The following is a 12,481-nucleotide window of genomic DNA, read 5'->3' as shown; positions in this document are numbered from 1 at the left end:
ATGCTCAGAAAAATAGGCTAGGCGATACATGTTAGCGCCATCTTGGAACCATCAACCATTAAAAATACTATTGTAAATATTCCCTTACCTTTGATTATCTTCATCAGAAGGCACTTCCAGGGATCCCAGGTCCACAACAAATATAGTTTTGTTCGAAAAAGTTAATAATTTATGTCCCAATAGTTCCTTCTTGTTAGCGCGTTCCGAAGGCTACTCATAATGTACTGAAGCGCGCGGGACTTGTCGTCACGAATGTGCAAAAAATATATATTTACGTTCATTCAAACATGTCAAATGTTGTATAACATAAATCTTTAGGGCCTTTTTCAACCAGAGCTTCAATAATATTCAAGGGGGACGATTGCATTGTCTTACTAAACGTTTCGAAAGGGGAGGGTAGCCAGGGGCGCCCGCATTATAATGGTAATGGCCCTCCTCCTGTGACCAATTTCTCAAGCCTCTCTTTGGGTCAGTTTGTACCATAGAAGACTCAAACCACTTTGTAAAGACTGTCGACATCTAGTGGAAGCCTTAGGAAGTGCTAAATGATTAATAAGCCCCTGTGTTTCAATGGCAAAGGTTTGAAGTTATTCCACACATCAGATTTCCATTTCCTGTTAGGATTTGTCTCGGTTTTGACTGCCATATGAGTTCTGTTATACTCACAGACACCATTCAAACAGTTTTAGAAACTTTAGTGTTTTCTATCCAAATCTACTAATTATATGCATATTCTAGTTACTGGGCAGGAGTAGTAACCAGATTAAATCGGGTACGTTTTTTTATCCGGCCGTGCAAATACTGCCCCCTATCCCCAACAGGTTTTAACAAGGCACACCTGTTAATTGAAATGCATTTCAGGTGACTACCTCATGAAGCTGGTTGGGAGAATGCCAATAGTGTGTAAAAAAGCTGTAATCAAGGCAAAGGGTGGCTACTTTGAATAATCTAAATATATTTTGAAGTAACACTTTTTTGCTTACTACATGATTCCATATGTGTTTCACAGTTTTGATGTCCTCACTATTATTCTTCAATGTAGAAAATAGTAAAAATAAAGAATAGCCCTTGAATGAGTAGGTGTGTCCAAACCTTTGACTGGTACTGTATATGCAAAGGAGATGTCGCCCTGCATGAGGCGAATGGTCCAAATACTGACTGGTTTTCTGATCCATGTCCCTACTTTTTTTCCTGTGTCTGTGACCAACAGATTCATATCTGTATTCCCAGTCATGTGAAATCCATAGATTAGGGCTAAATAAAATAAATAAAAAATCCTTATATGAACTGTAACTCTTTGAAATGATTGCATGTTGCGTTTATATTTTTGTTCAGTGTATAATCAGGCAAAGATTGGTTGTTATTAATAAAGCATTATTGTCATTAAACTCTATTGGCAGAAATAGGTTGAATTTTTTTATCAGAACTGACATGTGAAGGGAGGTGTAGAATGAGCAACTTGCAGCGGGTGAAAATGAGACCGGCTATGTCAACACTGGGGTGACGGATACGATTAACCTGAAGCTCCGACAACAAACATATGGCATATATTTGTTATAAACAGAAACAGTCCTAACCGCTGCACATTTAATTAAAGGCCTAGTGCAGTCAAAAACATGATTACCTTGTGTTTTATATGCACTGAGTGTATAAAACATTAAGAACATCTTCCTAATATTGAGTTGCACGGCACCCCCCTTTTCACCTCAGAACAGCCTCATTTTGTTGTGGCATGGACTCGACAAGGTGTTGAAAGCGTTCCTACAATGCTTCCCACAGTTGTCTAGTTGGCTGGACGTCCTTTGGGTGGTGGACCATTTGAGATACACACAGGAAACTGTTAATTGTGAAAGACCCAGCAGTGTTGCAGTTCTTGACACAAGCTGGTGTACCTGGCACCTACTACCATACCTTGTTCAAAGGCACTTCAGTCTTTTGTCTTGCCTATTCACCCTCTGAATGGCACACACACAATCCATGTCTCAAAATTATTGCATGAGAAATTGCTCTGAAGCTGTTTTAGTTTTAAAATTGACAACAATCACAGTAATGTTCTTAATTGTTACACAGAAATGATTTGATATTGAGATAAAAATGGCTGCATTGGACCTTTAAATAACCACAAAGAACAGCCCTCAGAAAGAAAAAAAAAAAGTTTAATTCTAACAAGACGACAGACAAGTTAGGCCTAGTTCCAGCCATTGAGGTCATTATCGTGTGCTTTTTCACTATTCCTGTTTTTAATCCAGTTTTGATTGAGGCCATATCCTGCATACGTATCAAGCCGGGGCCTTGCTTTACCTTGTGTTTTATTCATGTTTCTCTTGAGGTCGTGTTTAATGGAGCGCTGGCAAAAAATAAAAAAATCTGGTTTTGATTTTTATTGCAGTTTACCCTGGCCTATCTATCACCCTGAGCCAAGATTCCGCCTCTACAAAAACCCAGACACCGCTCGCTGATTCTCTTGAATTGTCAGCTTGGCACTAGGGCTGTGACGATATTTTTTTCCCGTGGCAAAAGTAAAAACACAAAGCGGATCCAACTGTTGGGTCCTTTTAAAGTCCTGCTCTATGTAAAAGATTGTGTGCTCTAACTTGGAAAATAAATACATGTGACTGGATGAAAACATAATGTTTGTTTCTGACATTAGGGCTGCATTCCAATAAGTAAAATCCACTTCGTGTTTTGTTTCCTTGCTATGATCCTAACGACTATCGCGATACTGGTATCGTCCCTGCCCTACTTGGCACCACTCTCTCTATTTGTTCTCTCCGTTGGGTTATGTCGTGAAAAGGTGACATAAAATCACACTGTCACGATCCTGTTTATTGCGTATTTATTCTGTCATAGTTTCCATCAGTGTGACAGGGTTCCGTATAGATGGAAAACAATCTCTTTACTTTTTGAGGGATGCCAAGAGTGACTCTGCACAACGGTTCTCCTGTCAATCAGAGGTCATGATGTCATTCGGCCCCTCTCGTCCCCGATACCCATCAACTGAATCTTCCCCTTAAACAAATGTTCCTCAGCTCCCAAGCTCCTCTTTTAAACAAGCCCTCCTGCCTTCTGTCCATCCAGACTAGCTGTCTTATCGTGAAAAGCTGAGAAAATATTGACCTAGGTTGGCTTCAGGGATTGGTTTCGTTCATTCTGTGCCTTAAAGTGCAAATTGTACAGATGCTAATGTTGCTCTGGAGCGTTCCTCTCTCTCGTCCAACCACCTCATACCTGACATTCGCACTAAACATGGCTTCTAGAGCAGCTTGGCATAATCTTAAACCCTACGTTTCTTTGAACATAAAAAAAAAAATGTCTGACATGATACCCTTCTAAACTGTAATGAGATGCCTTATCCACAAAGTCTGAGTGCTGATATACGTTTTGAATCATAATAAGATTAAATGGACGGGGGGGACCTGATGCAAGATCAGCATTCCTACTCCTAATACGGACCTTGCTTCCAGGAGGGATGATCTGGGAGGCATGTTGTTCCAGGCTCCCAGTAAAACAGTTTTTCTTCACTGAAACTGAGTGCCTGGGTTGCACGTTCCCATTATGGCTTTCTCATTAAACCTGTCATTAACCCAGACCTGTGTTTGTTTGGGTTTCATTAGATAACTCTTTTGTCTAATAATTATTTAACCTTTCATGGGGCTGAACTGTCATTATGGAAGGAAATGCACTTTGGCCCACAGTTTTCCCAGCATTTTTTTTCAGTTCCTGCTCACAGCAGGTGTGGGATTGAGAATATCAAGTGTATGTTAGGTCTTTAGTTACAATAATGAAGTTGAAATACTGTGTTTTCATTTCATCTCATGATGTCTAGTTAAGTGAATAGTTATTGTTCCAACAGTCAGAGTTGGTGGGCCTAAATTAATTATGATAATTTGCGCTCTGTTTAGTTGCCATGACAGAATGGTAGCATGTAAACATACATTTTACGTGGTAAAATCAATTAGCCTAAGCCACAGAAGGGCCCCAATGGCGCTGAAGTAGATGGCTGCCGTTTTATGATCCCGTAACCAATTGTGCTATTGTGTATGGTTCTTTCTTTACGTTATTTGTAAATTATTTTGTGCATCATGTCCCTGCCCCTATGTCTTAGGACCAAAAAGAGCTTCTAGATATCAGGACAGCAATAACTCACCCCGTACTGGAGGAATACTTTTTCTTCAACTAGTCCGACGCGAAGGATTTACTTCAGACGCCCGACGAGACTCTCATTCTCGTCATTTGCAGGAGAAAGAGACGGAGGTATCGGTCCTATTTGCCAACGTACAATCAATCGATAATAAAATGGACTAACTGCGGTCACATATATTACCAACGGGACATTAAAAACTGTAATATCTTATGTTTCACTGAGTTGTGGCTGAACGACGACATGAATAACATACAGCTGCGGGTTTTGAGCTTTTTCGGCAGGATAGCACAGCGGCCTCTGGTAAGACGAGGGGTGTCGGACCATGTATATTTGTAAACAACAGCTGGTGCACGAAATCTAAGGAACTTGCCTGAGGTAGAGTATATCATGATAAACTGTAGACCACACTATTTACCAAGAGAGTTTATCTGTATTTTTCGTAGCTGTCTATATACCACCACAAACTGATGTTGGCACTAAAACCGCACTCAATGAGCTGTATATTCGGCCATAAGCAAACAGGAAAATGGCGCCACTAGTGGCCGGGTACTTTAATGCAGGGAAACTGAAATCTGTTTTACCTAATTTCTAACAGCATGTTAAATGTGCAACCGGGGGGGGGGGGGACTCTAGACCACCTTTACTCCACACGCAGAGACGAGTACAAAGCTCTCCCTTGCCTTCCATTTGGCAAATCTGCACATAATTATATCCTTCTGATTCCTGCTTACAAGCAAAAACTAAAGCAGGAAACACCAGTGACTAAGTTAACAACAAAGCTACAGGACTGTTTTGTTAGCGCAGACTGGAATATGTGCCTGGATTCTCCCGATGGCATTGAGGAGTACACCACGTCAGTCACTGGCTTCATTAATAAGTGCATCGATGACGTCGTCCCCACAGTGACCGTACGTACCCCAACAAGAAACCATGGATTACAGGCAACATCCGCACTGAGCTAAAGGGGAGAGCTGCTGCTTTCAAGGAGCGGGACTCTAACCCAGAAGCTTATAAGAAATCCCGCTATGCCCTCCGACGAACCATCGAACAGGCAAAGCGTCAATACAGGACTAAGGCTCCGACGCTCGTCGAATGTGGCAGGGCTTGCAAACTATTACAGAATACAAAGGGACGCACAGCCACGTGCTGCCCAGTGACATGAACCTACCAGATGAGCTAAATTACTTCTATGCTCGCTTCGAGGCAAGTAACACTGAAGCATGCATGAGAGCATCAGCTGTTCCGGACGACTGTGTGATCACGCTCTCCGCAGCCGATGTGAGTAAGACCTTTAAACAGGTCAACATTCACAAGGCCGCAGGGCCAGACAGATTACCAGGACGTGTACTCCGAGCATGCGCTGACCAACTGGCAAGTGTCTTCACTGTCATTTTCAACCTCTCCCTGACTGAGTCTGTAATACCAACATGTTTCAAGCAGACCACCATAGTCCCTGTGCCCAAGAACACTAAGGTACCCTGCCTAAATGACTACCGACGCGTAGCACTCATGTCTGTAGCCATGAAGTGCTTTGAAAGGCTGGTAATGGCTCACATCAACACCATTTATCCCAGAAACCCTAGACCCATTCCAATTTGCATACCGCAGCTCCACAGATGATGCAATCTCTATTGCACTCAACATTGCCCTTTCCCACCTGGACAAAAGGAACACCTATGTGAGAATGCTATTCATTGACTATAACTCGGCGTTCAACACCATAGTGTCCTCAAAGCTCATCACTAAGCTAAGGACCCTGGGACTAAACACATCCCTCTGCAACTGGATCCTGGACTTCCTGACGGACCACCCACAGGTGGTAAAGGGAGGTAACAACACATCCGCCACGCTGATCCTCAACACGGGAGCGTCTCAGGGGTGCATGCTCAGGCCCCTCCTGCTCAGGCCCCTCTCAGGGGTGCATGCTCAGGCCCCTCCTCACTCATGACTTTATGGCTAGGCACGACTCCAACTCCATCATCAAGTTTGCTGATGACACAACAGTCGTAGGCTTGATCACCAACAATGGTGAGACAGCCTATAGGGAGGAGGTCAGAGACCTGGCCTTGTGGTGCCATGACAACAACCTCTCCCTCAACGGGATCAAGACAAAGGAAATGATTGTGGACTACAGGAAAAGAGGACAGAGCACGCCTCGATTCTCATCGACGGGGCTGCAGGGGAGCAGGTTGAGAGCTTCAAGTTCCTTGGCGTCCACATCACCAACAAACTAACATGGTTCAAGCACGCCAAGACAGTCGTGAAGAGGGCACGACAAAATCTATTCCCCCTCACGAGACTGAAAAGATTTGGCATGGGTCCTCAGATCCTCAAAAGGTTCTACAGTTAAAGTCTTTGAAAGCCAAGTGAACAAACAGATCACCGACGATTTTGAATCCCACCGTACCTTCTCCGCTATGCAATCCGGTTTCCAAGCTGGTCCTAAACGATATAACCACCATCGATAAGAAACAGTACTGTGCAGCCGTCTTCATTGACCTGGCCAAGGCTTTCGACTCTGGCAATCTAGGTTTCTCCTTGGTTTCTCAAATGACTGCCTTCGATGGCCTCCAACTGCTCTTAAACGCGAGTAAAACTAAATGCATGATCTTCAACCGATTGCTGCCCGCCCGCCTAGCATCACTACTCTGGACGGTTCGGACTTAGAATATGTGGACAACTGTAAATACCTAGGTGTCTGGCTAGACTGTAAACTCTCCTTCCAGACTCATATTAAGCATCTCCAATCTAGAATTGGCTTCCTATTTCGCAACAAAGCTTCCTTCGCTCATGCTGCTAAACATACTCTCGTAAAACTGACCATCCTGCTGATCCTTGACTTCGGCGATGTCATTTACAAAATAGCCTACAACACTCTGCATCCGGTTTGCTGAGTAGTCTATCACAATACCATCCGTTTTGTCACCAAAGCCCCATATACTACCCACCATTGCGACCTGTATGCGCTCGTTGGCTGGTCCTCGCTACATTTTCACCGCCAAACCCACTGGCTCCAGGTCATCTAAGTCTTTGCTAGGTAAAACTCCGCCTTATCTCAGTTCACTGGTCACCATAGCAACACCTACCCGTAGCACACGCTCCAGCAGGTATATTTCACTTGTCATCCCCAAAGCCAACACCTACTCTGGCTGCCTTCCAGTTCTCTGCTGCCAATGACTGGAACGAATTGCAAAAATCAGTGAAGTTGGAGACTTATATCTTCCTCACTAACTTTAAGCATCAGCTATCTGAGCAGCTTACCGATCGGTGTAGCGGTACATATCCCATCTGTAAATAGCCCATCCAACTTACTACCTACCTCATCCCCATATTTGTATTTTGTTTTTTCTGCTCTTTTGCACAGCAGTATTTGTACTTCCTCATCTGCACATCTTTCACTCCAGTGTTAATGCTAAATTGTAATTACTTCGCCACTATGGCCTACTTATTGCCTTAACTCCTTACTTAATTTGCACACACTGTATACAGAGTTTCTATTGGGTTATTGACTATGTTTGTTTATCCCATGTGTAACTCTGTTTTTTTTTGGCACTGCTTTGCTTTATCTTGGCCAGGTCGCAGTTGTAAATGACAAGTTGTTCTCAACTGGCCTACCTGGTTAAATAAAGGTGAAGTAAATACAAAATTAAAAAGACTGTTCTCTTTGCTACCGCACGGCAAGTGGTACCGGAGCGCCAAGTCTAGGACCAAGAGGCTTCTAAACAGCTTCTACCCCCAAGCTACAAGACTCCTGAACATCTAATCAAATGCCTACCAAGACTATTTGCATTGCCCCACCCCCCACCCCTCTTTTATGCTGCTGCTGCTCTCTGTTATTATCTATGCATAGTCACTTTAATAACTCTACCTACATGTACATGTTACCTTGACTAACCGGTGCCCCCGCACATTGACTCTGTATCGTTACCCCCTGTATATAGCCTCACTATTGTTATTTTACTGCTGTTTAATTATTTGTTTCTTTTATTTTCTATTTTTTACCGAACACTTTTTTTTTTTCTTAACCTCTGAAAGCATTGTTGGTTAAGGTCTTGTAAGTAAGCGTTTCACTGTAAGGTCTACACCTGTTGTATTTGGTGCACGTGACAAATGAAATGAGATTTTAAAGCCTTTGTATACTGTTAAACCCAGCAGATAGGCTCTTCACATCTAGATGCGCTCAGTTTTCAGAGTAAGATGTGTTCACACGGACTGTAGAAGTTGTCAAACAAGTTTAGTTGAATCTGCTCTCATTCTCTCACCAAGTTGCTTATTGAACTTAACCAAGCTTGCTTACAACTCTGCTCCTAAGTGAACAAGCAACAGTCGTTCATTTGGCCTGAAAGCTCAGATGGAAACCAGCCCTCGCCACAGAACACATCTGTGTTGCTGGCTGTGAAGCTCCACTTCTTATCTGGGAAAGGGCTCTTCACTTTTCTTCAGTAAGCGGGATAAGCAGTGAGCAGGAGGGGTAGAAAAGCTTTGTCACCTGCAGTACGTAAGACACCACAATGAGGTTTCATTAGATAGTGAGCAAACTGCACAGGAAGTCACCCATCAGATAACGCCGTGTAATAAGAGAAAAGAGCTGTTCTGATTGTAGCAGCCGATTGGTTGGTTAATAAAAAGCCAAGGAGTAGACGTCGTGGTGATTGGGGGGGGGGGGGGGGAGACTGGGTCTGTGTGATCAGGGAGAAAGGAGGCTTGGGAACAGGACCCAAGGGACTCACTGACCTTCACATTGATCAGCCGCTTCGTTTATATTTTGGACATTTAGCGAAAAACCATTAAGTTTGGCCCAATATTTCCACACACCCATGTGCAGTTTTAAGTTAATATTGCAGGTCACGTATGCACTGATAATTGGTAAGGCTTACTCTGGCAGGCCTCAGACTAAGGGTCGTTTTCACTCTAGTCCTGGTCTAAGAAGCACTTTTAATGAAAAATCTTTATTGAACATGCTTTTTTAGTCCAGAACCACAGTTCCAATCTCAAAAAAAAAAAAAAAGTTTTCTGAGACCTTCGCAACCATGTTGCAGCAAGCACAATTCTGTGTCTTATTATTAAACAGGATTAGCCTTCAATCACTGATTCTATCACAGCCCTGCTCACACACATTGGGTTTATATGAATCAATCATTCACTCTTGTCTTTCTCCCTCTCTTGCCGTATCGACCGTCCAGGAGCAGTGGGGCCATTTAGAGGAGATAGAGCTGGTGAACGACGGCTCGGGCCTGGGCTTCGGTATTGTTGGAGGCAAGGCCACAGGAGTGGTGGTGAGGACCCTGGTGCCAAACAGTGTGGCTGATAAGGTAAATTAGACATAACATATACTCACGCTTTCAAAGTGAATGCAGGTAACTGCCAAAATAAAGGAAACATCCACATAAAGTGTCTTGATAGGGCGTTGGGCCACCACAAGCCGCTAGAACAGCTTAAATGCACCTTGGTATAAATTCTTCAAGTGTCTGGAACTCTATTGGACAAGTCCCATCATTTGGTGTTATGTTGATGGTGGTGGAAAACGCTGTCTCAGGTGCAGCTCCAGAATCTCCGATAAGTGTTAAATTAGGTTGCGGTCTGGTGACTGAGATGCACGCGCTCACACACACACACACACACACACACCCCCTTTAAACCTCGGCCTACAGTGGTTGCGCCCTGCGGAAACAGAATTAACATAACAAAAAAATGCCCATCAAAATCTCTGTTTTTAGCTAGAGTTGTTTTTTTGTTGTTGCATGGGCTGCGTCTCAATCCACGCCAATATCCTTCCGCATTTGAGGTAAAAGGTGGCAGAGCTAGAGTGGTGTTTGTCAGACCATGAGGTCACGAAAACGTGTGTAGTGTCATAATGGTTTGGCCGACACACTAATATGACCCCTCTGTGGAAGCTGAGACTCTCACAAACATGATGGCGTTCTCCATGGGATGCCCACAAACCACACAAGACTCATTTGAAGGTCCCCGTTACTAGTTAAAACAATTTATGCAAGTATATGTGGAAATAGTTTAGTGCCTAAAATAAGGGGAGATATACACTCCTCAAAAAAATAAAGGGAACACTTAAACAACACAATGTAACTCCAAGTCAATCACACTTCTGTGAAATCAAACTGTCCACTTAGGAAGCAACACTGATTGACAAATTTCACATGCTGTTGTGCAAATGGAATAGACAACAGGTGGACATTATAGGCAATTAGCAAGACACCCCCAATAAAGGAGTGGTTCTGCAGGTGGGGACCACAGACCACTTCTCAGTTCCTATGCTTCCTGGCTGATGTTTTGGTCACTTTTGAATGCTGGCGGTGCTTTCACTCTGGTGGTAGCATGAGACGGAGTCTACAACCCACACAAGTGGCTCAGGTAGTGCAGCTCATCCAGGATGGCCCATCAATGCGAGCTGTGGCAAGATGGTTTGCTGTGTCTGTCAGCGTAGTGTCCAGAGCATGGAGGCGCTACCAGGAGACAGGCCAGTATATCAGGAGACGTGGAGGAGGCCGTAGGAGGGCAACAACCCAGCAGCAGGACCGCTATCTCCGCCTTTGTGCAAGGAGGAGCAGGAGAAGCACTGCCAGAGCCCTGCAAAATGACCTCCAGCAGGCCATAAATGTGCATGTGTCTGCTCAAACGGTCAGAAACAGACTCCATGAGGGTGGTATGAGGGCCCGACGTCCACAGGTGGGGGTTGTGCTTACAGCCCAACACCGTGCAGGACGTTTGGCATTTGCCAGAGAACACCAAGATTGGCAAATTCGCCACTGGCGCCCTGTGCTCTTCACAGGTGAAAGCAGGTTCACACTGAGCACGTGACAGACGTGACAGAGTCTGGAGACGCCGTGGAGAATGTTCTGCTGCCTGCAACATCCTCCAGCATGACCGGTTTGGCGGTGGGTCAGTCATGGTGTGGGGTGGCATTTCTTTGGGGGGCCGCACAGCCCTCCATGTGCTCGCCAGAGGTAGCCTGACTGCCATTAGGTACCGAGATGAGATCCTCAGACCCCTTGTGAGACTATATGCTGGTGCGGTTGGCCCTGGGTTCCTCCTAATGCAAGACAATGCTAGACCTCATGTGGCTGGAGTGTGTCAGCAGTTCCTGCAAGAGGAAGGCATTGATGCAATGGACTGGCCCGCCCGTTCCCCAGACCTGAATCCAATTGAGCACATCTGGGACATCATGTCTCGCTCCATCCAACAACGCCACGTTGCACCACAAACTGTCCAGGAGTTGGCGGATGCTTTAGTCCAGGTCTGGGAGGAGATCCCTCAGGAGACCATCCGCCACCTCATCAGGAGCATGCCCAGGCGTTGTAGGGAGATCATACAGGCACGTGAAGGCCACACACACTACTGAGCCTCATTTTGACTTGTTTTAAGGACATTACATCAAAGTTGCATCAGCCTGTAGTGTGGTTTTCCACTTGAATTTTGAGTGTGACTCCAAATCCAGACCTCCATGGGTTGATAAATTGGATTTCCATTGATTATTTTTGTGTGATTTTGTTGTCAGCACATTCAACTATGTAAAGAAAAAAGTCTTTAATAAGATTATTTCTTTCATTCAGATCTAGGAAGTGTTGTTTAAGTGTTCCCTTAATTTTTTTTGAGCTCTATATATATATATATATATATATATATATATATAATGTTTTATATCTCTCAGATATAGGACAGACACTTCAGAACAAATGTCTTGTTTCTTTTGGGGGGGGCTATCTGTTTCATGTAGTGAGTCTGTTATTCGATGCGTTTTTATTGGTTTATTTCTGTAATGCCAAATTCAATGCTTCATCCAATAATTTTGTAATCCTTTTTTTCATACCTTAAAGTTCAAAATCAAATATCAAGTTGATCCTTGGTATGACCATCTTAAAATATTTCCATATATTAGCGTAGAACCCAGGGATTGGGTTAAACCCCCTATCCTCCTCTGACACCCTACTTTCAAAGTCACTGAAATCTCTTTTTCTAGCCATTGTAGCCCAAATAATGGGCAACTGTTTAAAATAAAATAAAAATTATGTATACATGACCCTAAGCATGATGGGATGTTATTTAATAGATGTTTCATTTGTGTTTTTTATTCTATTTGCCAACTCTTGTCATGGGATAGTTATTTTAGCTGTAGAATTCACTCAATTAGTTATGCCAGTGGTCAATATTATTTGCTCCATCTCAAAGATGGCCATGTCCCTTAATGTTGATGTGGTTGTTACTGACAAGGAGCACATGGCTGAGCTCTTTAATCACCACTTCATTAAGTCAGGATTCCTATATGATTCTGCCGTGCCTCCTTGCCCATCCAACATTTCCTCATCTCCCACCCCTTCTAAT

The 12,481-nt window shown here is 43.8% G+C and overlaps 1 protein-coding gene across 1 annotated transcript in view; it reads left to right on the top strand.

Moving 5' to 3' along the window:
• The window catches only part of patj (PATJ crumbs cell polarity complex component), a 193,425-nt gene that overhangs the window by 10,450 nt on the left and 170,494 nt on the right, over positions 1-12,481 (top strand). Inside the window, exon 7 of the mRNA XM_082956728.1 lies at positions 9,328-9,456. Within this exon, the coding sequence (XP_082812854.1) occupies positions 9,328-9,456 (129 nt within the window). The remainder of the gene's footprint in view (positions 1-9,327; positions 9,457-12,481) is intronic.

This window comes from Salmo salar, chromosome 10 (genome assembly GCF_965601325.2).
Source record: "Salmo salar chromosome 10, fSalSal1, whole genome shotgun sequence".
NCBI lineage: Eukaryota > Metazoa > Chordata > Actinopteri > Salmoniformes > Salmonidae > Salmo > Salmo salar.
This window is presented reverse-complemented; position numbering and strand designations above follow the sequence as displayed.